The sequence below is a fragment of the Prionailurus bengalensis genome, chromosome B4 (genome assembly GCF_016509475.1).
Source record: "Prionailurus bengalensis isolate Pbe53 chromosome B4, Fcat_Pben_1.1_paternal_pri, whole genome shotgun sequence".
Lineage (NCBI taxonomy): Eukaryota > Metazoa > Chordata > Mammalia > Carnivora > Felidae > Prionailurus > Prionailurus bengalensis.
Window position 1 is genome coordinate 44,596,366 of NC_057358.1, and position 15,412 is coordinate 44,611,777.

At 35.4% G+C, this 15,412-nt stretch overlaps 1 protein-coding gene across 1 annotated transcript in view; it reads right to left on the reverse strand.

The window, feature by feature from the left end:
• Positions 1–14,617, reverse strand: part of LOC122472732 (NKG2-A/NKG2-B type II integral membrane protein-like) — a 28,975-nt gene extending 14,358 nt beyond the window's left edge. The window contains exons 1-4 of the mRNA XM_043562530.1: positions 14,373–14,617; positions 13,890–13,967; positions 13,360–13,413; positions 12,671–12,819 (exon numbers count right to left, since the gene is read on the reverse strand). Coding sequence (XP_043418465.1) covers positions 12,671–12,819; positions 13,360–13,413; positions 13,890–13,967; positions 14,373–14,559 — 468 coding nt within the window. The 5' untranslated portion in view covers positions 14,560–14,617. The remainder of the gene's footprint in view (positions 1–12,670; positions 12,820–13,359; positions 13,414–13,889; positions 13,968–14,372) is intronic.
• Positions 14,618–15,412: the final 795 nt, after the last annotated feature.

The window sequence follows — 15,412 nt, forward strand, 5'->3', positions numbered from 1 at the left end:
CAGATTCAAAGGAGAATGTGAGGCAAGGAACATGGTATTAACAAGGCTTACTCAGGTCTGCTGTGGGAAGAGACCTGGGGAGGAGCTTGGCAGAATAGGTGGGTTTGCAGGGTAGCACAGAAGTAACATACAGTGTTATCAAGTTGGGTGGAGATCATCGGCAAAGCACTGATTCTCACAGGTGTCTTGGTCACTATGCTAGAGAGCAAGAGAGGGAGATGGCACCAGACAGCTCCTCTGTTCTTGGAAAAGAATCCTAAAGATCCCTGCCCTCCAGCACACGCTCTGAGATTAGTAAATATATCTCTTTCTTGTATATCCCAGGTGTTTTTCAATTCATGTTTTTGTTGTGCTGTCTCTTTAAGGGTGAAGAATAAGTGTTCTATGCTCTCTGGGCTCTCCCAGAGCTAAAACTACTCGGTTTTAAAGATGCAGGTGTTCACATTAATCAAAGAAAGATTCAGAACAACACAGTCCTCTCAATAGGAGCAGAAAAGCATGAGACAAAAGGCAGCACTCTTCCTCGAGGAAAACTCTCAAGGTAGTAAGAATAAAAAGGACATACCTCAAGGCCATAAAGGTCATATATGAGAGACCCACAACTAATATCATTCTCAGTGGGGGAAAAACCGAGAGCCTTCCCCCTAAAGTCAGGAATACAACAGGGATGTCTACTATCACCACCACTGTTCGACGTAGTCTTGGAAGTTCTAACCTCAGTGATCAGACAAAAAGAAGAAATAAAAGCCATCCAAATCAGCAAGGAAGAAGTCAAACCTTCACTCTTTACAGACAACAGGATACTCTGTGTGGAAAACCCAAAGACTCAACCCAAAACCTGCTAGAACAGATTCAGGAATTCAGCAAAGTTGCAGGTTATAAAAATCAATGTACAGAAATCAGTTGCACTTCTATACACCCTTAATGAAGCAGCAGAAAGAGAAATCAAGGAATTGATCCCATTTATAATTGCCCCTAAAACCATAAAATATCTAGGAATAAACCTAACGAAAGAGGTAAAAGATCTGTATGCTGAAAACTATAGAAAGTTTATGAAAGAAATTGAAGAAGACACAAAGAAATGGAAAAATATTCCATGCAAATGGATTAGGAAAACAAATATTGTTAAAATGTCGATAATACCCAAAGAAATCTGCACATTCAATACAATCCCTATCAAAATAACACCTGCATTCTTCACAGAGCTAGAACAAACAGTTCTAAAATTTGTATGGAACCACAAAAGACCCCAAGTAGCCAAAGTAATCCTGAAAAAGAAAACCAAAGCTGGAGGCACCACAATTCCACACTTCAAGCTGTATTACAAAGCTGTAATTATCAAGATGGTATGGTACTGGCACAAAAACAGACACTAAGATCAATGAAACAGAATAGAGAACCCAGAAATGGACCCACAAATGTACGGCCAACTAATCTTTGACAAAGAAAGAATATCCAATGGAAAAAAGTCTCTTCAGCAAATGGTATTGGGAAAACTGGATAGCGACATGCAGAAGAATGAATCTGGACTACTTTCTTACACCATACATAAAAATAAACACAAAATAAATGAAAGAACTAAATGTAAGACAAGAAACCATCAAAACCCTAGAGGAGAAAACAGACAGCAACCTCTTTGACCTCACCCACAGCAATTTCCTACTATACATGTCCCCAGAGGCAAGGGAACCAAGAGCAAAAATGAACTATCGGGACCTCATCAAAATAAAAACTTCTGCACAGCAAAGGAAACCATCAACAAAACTAAAAGTAAACTGGTAGAATGGGAGAAAATATTTGCAAATGACATATCAGATAAAGGGTTAGTATCCAAAATTTATAAAGAACTTACCAAATTCAACACCTCCCCAAAACAAGTAATCCAGTGAAGAAATGGGCAAAAGACATGAACAGACACTTTTCCAAAGAAGACATCCATATGGCAAACAGACACATGAAAAGATACTCAACATCACTCATCATCAGGGAAATACAAATCAAAACCACAATGAGATACCACCTCACACTTGTCAGAATGGCTAGAATTAACAACTCAGGAAACAACAGCTCTTGGTGAGTATGCAAAGAAAGGGGACTCCTTCAGCACTGCTGGTGGCAGGCACTCTGGAAAACAGTATGGAGTTTCCTCAAAAAACAAAAACAAAAACAAAAACAAAAACAAAAAATAGAGCTACCCTACGACCCCGCAATTTCACTAGTAGGTATCTATCCAAAGGATACAAAAATGCTGATATTATATATATATATATATTTTTCACTTTTAGTGAAATATATATATATATTATATATAATATAAATATAAATATAAATAATATAAATATATATATAAATATATATAAATATATAAATATATATAAACAAATATATATATATATATTTCACTAAAAGTTAACTAACTTGGATTTAAATAAAGTCTTAAAAAGTCTTAAATAAAGTCTTAAATAAAGCCTTAAAAAATAAATAAATTTCCAGGTGTTAAGCCAGGTTGATTATAAGAACTCACAAAATAAGACCCCTCTGGTTTTTGAAGCCAAATGTAATGGAAATTCATCTTCTCTGAGTGTGTTCCCCATGTCTGGGATGCTTTGTGTGAGGGCCTTTTCTTCTCCTCTCTCCACACTCAAGGCATCCCTTCTTCTCATGCACGGTCCTGAGGGTCTGCCTAACTTGTGACTGGATCTTTGGACTTTCTACGCTCTTGGATGTGTCCTATTTTCTACATTCAGCTGTTCAGAGTCTGTTCTGTAAGTCTTTGGGTCATTTTCTAGGTTATTTACAGTTATGTGGATGTTATCTAGTTTTGTCCATGAGATGAGGTGAGTTTAGGACCTTCTTACTCTGCCTCTTTCCCAGAATTTGGGATACTATTTTCAAAGTGATCAAAGGCAAAAAATAACTCTCAACCAAGAATACCTTACTCAGCAAAGCTATCATTCCAAAATACAGGAGAGATAAAGAACTTCCCACCATCCCAGGGGATGGTGGATTGGATCAGTTTCTACTCTGGCCGTAGGTGGCAGTCACAGGATTACAGCAACATGACTCCCCTGGTGACCTGTTAAAGCCATGCGTCATAAGTACTAGACCTCTATCCCGTAGAAATGCTAAAGGGAATTCTTCAAACTGAAACAGCAACCAAAAAAATCATAACATAAAAATGTATGAAAGTATGCAATCACTGGTACAGACAAAAGGAAAATGATCCTTGACAGTGGTCCAGGCAATAATGTCTAGAATATGTCACCACAAGCACAGGCACCAAAAAATAAAATAAAAAGTGAGGCTACATTGAAATAAAGAGCTTTTGCACGGCAAAGGGAACAATCAATAAGCTGAAAATACAATGTATTGAATGAGAGAATGTAATTGCAAACCATACATCTGACAAGGAGCTAATTTCCAACATATAAAAAGAACCTTTCCAACGGTATAACAAAAAATAAACTAATCCAATTTTTAAAATGGGGAATGGATCTGAGTAGACATTTTTCTGTAGACGTATAAATGGCCAGTAGGTACATGAAAAGGTGCCCAACAAATGACTCATCGGGGAAATACAAATCAGTGAGCATAAAGTAATGAGATAATCACCTCACATCTGTTCAGATGACTTTTTTCACAAAGAGAAAAGATATTGGTAGAATGTGAAGAATGGGAAAAATTCAGGTGGGAGTGTAAATTGGTGCAGCCACAGTGGAAAATAGTATAGTGGTTTTTCAAAAAATTAAAAATAGAACTATTAAATGATCAAGTAATCTCACTCTTGATATATATTAAAAGGAACTGAAATAAACATTTCAAAGGGATCTCTGTACAGCCATGCTCAATACAACATTACTTACAGTAGCCAAGATATGAAAACAAACTGTCTTCCAACAGATAAATGGTTATGAAGATATGATATGTATAATGACATGATATAGATATAGATTAGATATAGATATAGATGATATAGATATAGATGGATATGGAAGTTAATTAAAGTCATAGAAGGGAGGAAGAAATGATAAACATATATTTAGTTGAAAGTTGATGCTAAAATATGAATAGTAGAAGAACTCATGGTAGCCTCAAATGGAACAATACCCCAAATTCCAAGGGCATCATCAATAGAATGGATAAATACGTTGTAGCAGAATCAGACAATAGAACAGCAAGGAAGTGTCGAGAAATTACAAATTCATGCAATTATAGGGATGGGTCTCACGAGTTTAGCTTTACCTAAAAAAGCCAAATATAAAGTATACACATAGTATGATTTCATTTATATAATGTGCTCTTTAATGAAGAAAAGGACATGAAAGGGGTATTTTGCAGTGCTGGTAAAATTCATTTCCTCATTCCATGTGACAGTGACACTTGAAAATTCTGCCATCTGTTGGCATGGATGACATGTGTTTTCATCTGTATGTATATAATACTTCAGTAAAATTATAAGAGAATATTATGAAAATATGGAAATACGTTTAAAAATTCTATCAAACATTTAAAGAAGGGTTGATGCTTATTTTTCTCAAATTATTCCAAAAAATATAAATGGAAAGTATACTTCCAAACTCATTCTATGAGGCCAGCATTACCCTGATTCTAAAACCGGACAAACACCCCACCAATAAATAGAACTATGGACTGATATCCTAGATGAACATGAATGCAAAAATTCTCAACAAACTACTAGCCTATTGAATCCAATGGTACATTAGAATAATCATTTACTATGATCAGGTGAGATGTATTCCTGGACTACAATGGTGGTACATTGTTTGTAAATCAATCAATGTGATACAGCACATTAATAAAAGAAAGGCTTAGAACCTTATGATCCTTCCAATAGATGCAGAAAAAGCATTTGACAAAATACAACATCCAGCCATGATGACTCAACATAATAACCATCAACAAAGCAGGGATAGAGGGAATATGCCTCAACATAATAAAGGCCATATACAAAAAACCCACAGCTGATATTATCGTCAGTGGAGAAAAACTGGGAGCTCTTCCTCTACAGTCAGGAATAAGACAGGGATGTCCACTCTCACCATTGTTATTTAACACAGTACTGGAAGTCCTAGCCTCGGCAATCAGACAACAAAAAGAAATAAGAAGGATCCAAATCAGCAAGAGAGAAGTCAAATTTTCACTACTTCTAGATGACATGATACCCTATACAGAAAACCCAAAAGACCCCACCAAAAAGTTGCTGGAACTAATACATGAATTCAGTAACTTGCAGGATACAAAATCAATGTACAGAATTCTGTTGCATTTCTATACACCAAAACTAAAGCATCAGAAAGAGAAATTAAAGAATCAATCCCATATAAAATTGTACCCCAAACCATAAGATACTTAGGAATAAACGTAACCAACCAGGTGAAAGCTCTGTACTTAAAAACTGTGAAACAGTAATGAAAGAAATTAGAAGGTGACACAAATAAATGAAAAAAACATTCCATGATCATGGATTGGGAGAACAAATATTGTTAAAATGTCTATACTGTCCAAAGCAATATACACATTTAATACAATCCTTATCAAAATACCAATAGCAGTTTTCAAAGAGGTAGACCAATCTTAAAATTTGTATGGAACCACAAAAGACCCCGAATAGCCAAATCAATCTTGAAAAAGAAAGGCAAAGCTGGAGGCATCACAATTTTGGTCTTTAAGATGTATTACAAAGCCATAGTGATCAAGACAGTATGGCATTGGCACAAAAATAGACAGATCAATAGAACAGAATAGAAAACTCAGAAATGACCACAACTATATGGTCAATTAATCTTTGATAAAGCAGGAAAAAATATCCAATGGAAAGAGGATGGTCTCTTCAACAAATGGTGTTGAGAAAACTGGACAGAAACATGCAAAAAAAAAAAAAAAAACCAAAACAGGATGAGTTTCTTACACCATACAAAAAAAATAAATTCAAAATGGATAGAAGGTCTAAATGTGAGATAGGAAACTATCAAAATCCTAGAGGAGAACACAGTCAATAACCTCTTTCACATCAGTCATAGCAACTTCTTATTAGATATATCTCCTGAGGCATAGGAAACAAAATAAAAAATGGACTATTGGGAATTCATCAAGATAAAAAGAGCTTCTGCATAGAGAAGGAAGCAATCAACCAAACTAAAAGTCAATCTTTGGAATAATAGAAGATATTTGCAAATTACACCTGATAAAGCCTGAGTATCCAAAATCTATAGAGAACTTATAAAACTGAACACCCAAAAAACAAATAATCAAGTGAAAAAATGGGCAGAAAACATGAATAGACGTTTTTTCACAGAAGACATACAGATGGCTAGCTAATAGACACATGAAAAAATGCTCAACATCACTCACCATCGGGGAATATTACAATGAGATATCACCTCACACCAGGTAGAACTAAAATGAACCACACAGGAAACAACAAATGTTAGTGTGGATGCGTAGAAAGGGGAACGCTCTAGCACTGTTGGTGGGAATGCAAACTGGTGCAGACACTCTGGAAACCAATATGGAGGTTCCTGAAAAAGTTAAAAAGAGAACTACCCTACGATCCAGCAATTGCATCTCTAAGTATTTACCCAAAGGTTAAAAAATACAGATATGAAGGAATACATGCAACCCAATGTTTATAGCAGCATTATCAACAATAGCCAAATTATGGAAAGTGCCCAAATGTCTATCGACTGATGAATGGATAAAGAAGAGGTGTTACACCAACATTCTTCTCAAAACTAGAACAAGCAATCCTAAAATTCATATGGAACCACAAAAGGCCCCGAATAGCCAAAGGAATTTTGAAGAAGAAGACCAAAGCAGGAGGCATCACAATCCCAGACTTTAGCCTCTACTACAAAGCTGTCATCATCAAGACAGCATGGTATTGGCACAAAAACAGACACATAGACCAATGGAATAGAATAGAAACCCCAGAACTAGACCCACAAACGTATGGCCAACTCATCTTTGACAAAGCAGGAAAGAACATCCAATGGAAAAAAGACAGCCTCTTTAACAAATGGTGCTGGGAGAACTGGACAGCAACATGCAGAAGGTTGAAACTAGACCACTTTCTCACACCATTCACAAAAATAAACTCAAAATGGATAAAGGACCTGAATGTGAGACAGGAAACCATCAAAACCTTAGAGGAGAAAGCAGGAAAAGACCTCTCTGACCTCAGCCGTAGCAATCTCTTACTCGACACATCCCCAAAGGCAAGGGAATTAAAAGCAAAAGTGAATTACTGGGACCTTATGAAGATAAAAAGCTTCTGCACAGCAAAGGAAACAACCAACAAAACTAAAAGGCAACCAACGGAATGGGAAAAGATATTCGCAAATGACATATCGGACAAAGGGCTAGTATCCAAAATCTATAAAGAGCTCACCAAACTCCACACCCGAAAAACAAATAACCCAGTGAAGAAATGGGCAGAAAACATGAATAGACACTTCTCTAAAGAAGACATCCGGATGGCCAACAGGCACATGAAAAGATGTTCAGCGTCGCTCCTTATCAGGGAAATACAAATCAAAACCACACTCAGGTATCACCTCACGCCAGTCAGAGTGGCCAAAATGAACAAATCAGGAGACTATAGATGCTGGAGAGGATGTGGAGAAACGGGAACCCTCTTGCACTGTTGGTGGGAGTGCAAATTGGTGCAGCCGCTCTGGAAAGCAGTGTGGAGGTTCCTCAGAAAATTAAAAATAGACCTACCCTATGACCCAGCAATAGCACTGCTAGGAATTTATCCAAGGGATACAGGAGCACTGATGCATAGGGCCACTTGTACCCCAATGTTCATAGCAGCACTCTCAACAACAGCCAAATTATGGAAAGAGCCTAAATGTCCATCAACTGAGGAATGGATAAAGAAATTGTGGTTTATATACACAATGGAATATTACATGGCAATGAGAAAAAATGAAATATGGCCTTTTGTAGCAACGTGGATGGAACTGGAGAGTGTGATGCTAAGTGAAATAAGCCATACAGAGAAAGACAGATACCATATGGTTTCACTCTTATGTGGATCCTGAGAAACTTAACAGGAACCCATGGGGGAGGGGAAGGAAAAAAAAAAAAAAGAGGTTAGAATGGGAGAGAGCCAAAGCATAAGAGACTGTTAAAAACTGAGAACAAACTGAGGGTTGATGGGGGGTGGGAGGGAGGAGAGGGTGGGTGATGGGTATTGAGGAGGGCACCTTTTGGGATGAGCACTGGGTGTTGTATGGAAACCAATTTGTCAATAAATTTCAGAAGAAAAAAAAAAAAAAAGAAATCTCCAACCAAAGAAGAGGTGTTACATATATATATAATGGAATACTACTCAGCCAAAACATAAAAAATGAATGAAATTTTGCCGTTTGTAATGATGTGGATGGAACTAGAGAGTATTATGCTAAGATAAGTCATACAGAGAAAGACACTTACCATCTACTGTATGCTTTTACTCATGTGGAATTTAAGAAACAAAACAGATGAATTTAGGGGAGAAAGAGGAAAGACAAACTAGAAAACAGACTCTTAAATAGAACAGAGTGATGATTACTGGAGGGGCATGGGGGAGGAGATAGGTTAAATGGGTGATGGGTATTAAGGAGGGTACTTGTGATAAGCACTGCATATTGTAAGTGATGAATCACTAAATTCTACATCTGAATCTAATATTACACTGTATGTTAACTAACTGAAATTTAATAAATTGCAAAAAAATATGACTTCTCTGTTGCAGAAGGCATTTGATAAAACTAATATTCTTATTTGAAAAAAACTTTTAAAAACATAAAAATAAGAGAAAATACCACTCAAATATCTAGAATAGTCAAGACAACAAAGCAAAATTAATATATATGTATTCTTTTAAAAATATCTTTTTAAACAGGAAATTGAAATAAAAGGGGCGCCTGGGTGGCTCAGTCGGTTAAGCGTCCGACTTCGGCTGGGGTCATGATCTCACAGTGTGTGGGTTCGAGCCCTGCATCAGGCTCTGTGCTAACAGCTCAGAGCCTGGATCCTGTTTCAGATTCTGTGTTTCCTCCTCTCTTGGCCCGCCCCCCCCCCTCCAACCACCTATGCTCATGCTCTGCCTCTCTCTGTCTCTCAATAATAAATAAACGTTAAAAAAATTAAAAATAATACATAACTAGATTAATGAAACAGATTAGAAGGTGAAAATTTATACCCACACATATAGGGAATGCAGATTTCAACAAAGATGTATAGTCATTCACTGGAGAAAGTATAATCTTGTCAACAAACGCTGTGGAAATAACTGACTATCAAATAATATTAATAATTACATGCCCTAAACTCCATACAAAAATGCTCCAAACTGATTGTAAACCTAAGTGTAAACTATACACTTCTTTTAGTTTTTAGATAGACTTTTTAGAGAGAACTCCAGAAACATGATCCAAAGAAGAACAAATTGGTGAAGTATACTTCATCAAAATAAATGACTTCTGCTTTTTGAAGACAAAGAAAAATCACAGACTTGAAGGACATAACTGCAAATCATACATCTAATAAAAGACTTGCCGCCAGGTTACATAAAGAATTCTCAAAATGCAAATAACAAAAATTAAATATAATCAAATATTTCATGAACTACATCACCAAGAAACATAGAAGATTGGCAAATGAGTACAGGAAAAGATGCTCAAAACTGTTTGTCTTAGGAACATTCAAATTAAAACCACCACAGACCAGACTTCCTGTTTGGAAAAATATAGAGGATAGACTTTTCTTTATTCATCCCACTAAATATAGCTAGAACCCCTGGACGTTATACATAATAAGACAACATAAGAAGATTTACAAAGGTAATGAGAAAGCTGGCAGATCCCAGCCCTGGAAAACCCAGGAATGACAGGGAGGTCAGCTCCCTGGAATTTCTCTTCACCTCACATATCCCAGACTGGTGCCTGAGAGGCCAGCAAACCACAGACACAACAGGTACACACAAAAATCCCCCCAATATTTTTTCTCTCCAGTCAAAATAACGGGGAAAAGGCATGCTGGAAAGACAGAAAAGTTTTTGATACTAACTGCATTATTCCAATCCAAAACCATTGACTATCCAATAAAAATATAACTCAGGCTTGCAGGGGAAATCAAGAGATTCTCCAATAAAGGAAAACTAAGAAAATGTACCATCACCAGATCCGCTCTGAAAGAACTGCTAAAGGGAATTATCTTAACAGAAGTTAAATGATAAAAGGAGTCCTGGATCATCAGGAAGAAAGAGGGAACAAAAGAAAGAATAAAACTACCATTAGGCTTAATGGACGGACTTTCCTTCATCTCTTGTATTTTCTAAATTGCTTGATATTTGAAGCAAACTCATCAGTTGAAGCAAAATTATAACATCCATGTGATTCTCAACATAAATAGAGAAATATTTAAGACAATTCTATTGTAAATGGGACACAGCAGAGGGACATAAAGAAAAGTAAGGCTCTACATTTTACTTAAGCTGCTGTGGGTTGTGATAGACTGTGTAGTTGTGATATATGTATATATAATTTTATAAAGATATATAATAGATTACTATCTTATAAAGCATATTAGAGCTTATATACTTACATATATAACTCTCTATATAAAATTAAATGTAAAGAAAAGAATCTACTTTGCTATAAATTTTGTTCCATCAATTATGTAGTGATGTAGGAAAGTATAACCTTGACTTTTATCTCACAGCATCACAAATACAGCATCGCAAATGGATCATAAACCTTAGTTAAAAGTTAATAAATAAATCAACAAATCCTAGAAAGTCATATAGGAAATTATATTCATGAACTCTAACTAATTTCTGAAATGGGTCCCAAACAAGCACCAATGCCCAAAATGATAAATTGAATTATAGTAACATTAATAAATTTGGGTCATTAAAAGAGTAAACATGCAAGTCACAAGAGTCAAAGATCCATTTGCATCTTAAAACTCAAAAAAGAGCACTTATCTAAAATATGACAAGGACTTCTAAAAAGGGAAAAGAAAACACCGTCTAGGAGAAATGGATAAGAGTCACACTTGAGCACTTCTCACTAACACAAAAGAAACGATCCTAATGAGTTACAGCCCAGAAAATGGTACTGTTATGAAACATTCAGAGATTATTATATTAATTTTGTCATACTAGTGCATTTGTATCAAGAACCCATTTGGTACAACATGTATTCACGCAATAAACTAGAAAAATGTTGGAATAATCTAATAAATTGAAATACACACATACCTATGAAGGTGAAATTTCATTCTAATGCTTGGAGGAAAATGTGTTATGATTACTCATAAAAACCATGATAGTGTTATATTTCTACATTATTATTTTATTGTGATAAGTATAATATTGACATGCCTAAACATATTATATACTATATAGTTATTCCTCATATATATTATTATAATTACAGAGTAATATGTAAAAAAGATACAGTAAAGGCTTTTCTTTTTTTAAGGTTTTATTTTTATGTAATCCCTATACACAGTGTAGGTCTTGGACTTAGAACCTCAAAATCAAGAGTTGCATGCTCTACTGACTGAGTCAACTAGGTGCCCCAAAAAGGCTTTCCATAAAATAATTCTTCATAGTGCCCTCACCACATATTAAAAGTAAACTAAAGTTGTATCTGAGAATAGATTTTAAAATATCATATTCTGTCGCGACCGGCGCGACAAACACTGAGGTCAGGGTCCTGAGGGTAGGGGAATGCAAGAAAAAAGAGAGAAGAGAAAGTTTGGGAACAGGAGGGTCCCCTGGGCTGATGGCCCAAGTGACGGCTTTATTGTTGCTGTACACAATCTTTTATAATATAAGACTCTTATGGATCAGGTCATTCTAAGAATAATCAGGTTTCACATAATCGCTGCCAACCAAAACATTTAGTTCTGTGTTTCTTGTGCATTTTCTAGACGGGTCACAAGACCTTGTTGATACCATTGCTAGCAAAACACAGTTCCCATGTTTGTTTCTATCTGACTCGGGGTAGAAGAAGGGAGGTAGCATTACTGCCAACACCTGCAGACCACAGGCTTCAGGAATTAACTTTCTCAGCCTTGACAAGGCTATCGTATGCCCTTGAAAGTGGGGGAATGGGAGGGGGAACCGCAGGGTTGGCTAAGTCAACAGGGAACGTTGCTCTACCCGGTCTCAGCCTGGCACCGGGGCCCGGCCCCCCACAATATTCATATAAGACAGCAGTGAAAATTCACAAACTATAGACAAATGCGATAGCATAGATGGATTACACATACATGAGGGCGAAGGGAAACACACATAAAAATTCATACCGCATGATTCCATTGACATAAAGTCCAAAAATAAGCGAAGATATTTCATAATATTGAAATTGGCAGGGCTGACAAAGGCCTGATGTGTGGTAAAATTAAATAGCAAAGTTTATTTCTGCCAAAAGAGCATTTATAGAAGCACAATTTTCTATGAAAAGCAACAAGTGGAAATTATCAAGTGTACCTTAAAATATAAAAATATAAATAAAATATCATAGGGTCAAACTAGGTAATATTAACAGACTTTAAAATAAACTATAAATATGTACAAAGCTATGAATGAACTCTACAAATATTATATTAACTGACAAGCTATTAATAAAATCTGGAATATTTAAAATCTTACCATTTCTTCTTCATCATCTATGTACAGCAGGTTAGAATTCTTAGAAGCACAGGACATAAAACTCTCATTCCATGATTTTCTCTCAGTGCTAATGTAATAGCAATTGTTGGAATACACAAACCACTCTTTTGGACAACCACAGTGATGTGCTGGAGAAAGATTATGAGATATTACCCAAAAGCATTTTGAACACTAACAAATTCTAGTAAATTTACATACTTGTATATGGATACACATGCGTACATATTTATGCACCCTCACAGACCCATATAAATAAAACAGAATATGCTCACGTACACACAGAGAGAATGGTCAGCTTCTCATTCCCTAACTTATGTGTCCATATAAAGGAAACACACAAAAATATCCATCTCAGCATGCCCTGAGATCACTGAACAAAGCCACTTTTTTAGAATAGTAAAATGATTTATCTCTCATCATGTTATACCAGAAGAAAATTTGAGGAAATTGGTAACAATGGGTATGGCGATTTTAAATGAGTATCTCTTCATATTGTTGCCTAAGAAGTAATACTCTCGTATAATCATCATTTCTGAACGATTATTACCCAGTTTTGTAATTAATTTTCCTCCAAAAACTCCAGTACCATTGTTGCCCAGCCAAAGATAGAGATAAAATTAACATAGAGAAACTATGTTAATATTAGAATTTTGAAAATCACTTTGTACCTTTCTGGATCTTTGTTGTCAGGGACAAATTTTTCTGCTCTGGTATTTCAGTAGCTGAAAAAATTAAATGAAGCCTTATAAAAATTTAATATTAAACCAAATACATCGTAATGATTTGAGTTTCTCAATTTAAAACTTTCTGTATTGTTTAGAATTAGAAAACTGTAATAAAATTTATATTACTAAGCAATATTAATAAAGTAATGATTAGGGAGAAAATATTTCAAAAGCCTACAAAACCAAACCTCACCATCTCTTACAGTATTTGGCATAATCGATCTCAAGAATTAATTTGTATTTCTCAACAACATTTCTCCTAGATCATCTCTTTGAGTAATGACATCTGAACACATGTGTAATGCTGTCTGCAATTATTCTTTTGTATTTTTTGGCAAATTCAGAATAACCATTGCACATTTAGAGCACATATGCATTAAAATGAAAATTCTATTCCATAATAGTAGGAGACATTTTGAGGCACTGACAGTCATTAAAATGAAAAGTTCCCAAATAGTCATTCAAATACTTACGGGTAACAACTACTATTGTTACCACAGTGGACATCAAGACAAGGCAGATGATTCCCAGGATCCTAGCAATGAGCTTCCCTGGAAATAATAGTAAATATTTAGAAGAGAAATGAAAACACTGAGAAAGGATGGAAGGAAATAATTATTTAGGAAAGTTACATATAAGAGAGCTACAGATGCACAGGGAGTCACAAATAAACACTTGGACCCCAAGCCCATATCTATCATCGTAATCTTTTCCCAGAATATACGATTGCATTTTAAGTAAAGGTAATACTCCATGAGCTTTTGGTCAAAGACTACAAATTACAATAGCTGAGTAAAGTTAGTCTTTAGATTTCAATTAGAATACCATTATCCAACTCCAAGCTCTGATATTCACAAATGAAAACTGTGAGATCATTCCCGGCTCATTCTCTACACCCCTGCACCTTAACTGCACATCCTAGAACAGTTATACTGTGTGCATATTAAATGTTTTACCTTTGCAGTGATAATTCTTGTCATTCCCTTGAAGATCCTGAGAAGCATGTTGAAGATTTAATTCTGCATAGAGCAGTTCCTGCTCAGTTACTGAAATGGAACTTTTAGTGCCCTTGGGTTTCATTTGCTGTCTCTTTGAGTCTTTCATCAGATTAAGTTCTGCATAAGTGACTTCTTGGCTATTCATGTCTGCAGCTGAGTCGTGACAGGCACAGTGCTGTATGAAACTATACTGAAGGTCTTGATAAATAGTGTATGTAATGTAAGGACAAGATTGCTCACACGGGGTGGAGTGCGGGGTAAGTGATAACTACTCTTTTGCAGTTGAACAATGTGAAATCTGGTACTAATTTCCTAAGAGCTTTAAAGGAGTGTGTCATGATAGAATGAATGGGTTTTACTCTGATATTCTATGTTTGACACAGTAGTATTGGTTGGAAAAACGTAAAGCAATAGATTAGTGAAGAAGAAAGGAATTCATGAATAACACTGTCCTCATTAATATAAGGCCAGATTCCACAGAAACATTTCAACACTATTATAATAACTGGGTTAAAACTAAAATGCTGCATTAGAAAGAAAATGTTGCACCAATGTTTTTGACAAGTTTTAAATCCATTATTGGTTAAAAGTGGAGTATTCTGATTGGGGAATTGAGTTTTAACACATATAGAACTATCCTGTAATAAATTACTTTTATTTGGTGACATACTTATTTATTAAAAGGTGATGTGTTATTATCAAATGATCTTTTATTTTGGGTTATTGTGGAGTTCTGAGAAATTATTAAATTTTAAAAGAAAAAACGTATATGTTCAAAACTGTTAATGTGACACACTAAACTTATCCAAAACTTGAACCATACTGAAAACAAAATTTTAAAAAATGACTTCCTTAAAGAACTTTTTTAACACCAGAAACTGCCATTAATTGTAATATGTGTAACCATAAAATGATAAAATTACAAAAGTATAGATCATTTGTGGAAGAACTGTTTTGGTACAAACTTCCAGAAAGATTTGTGAATGTTAAAAGTTGTG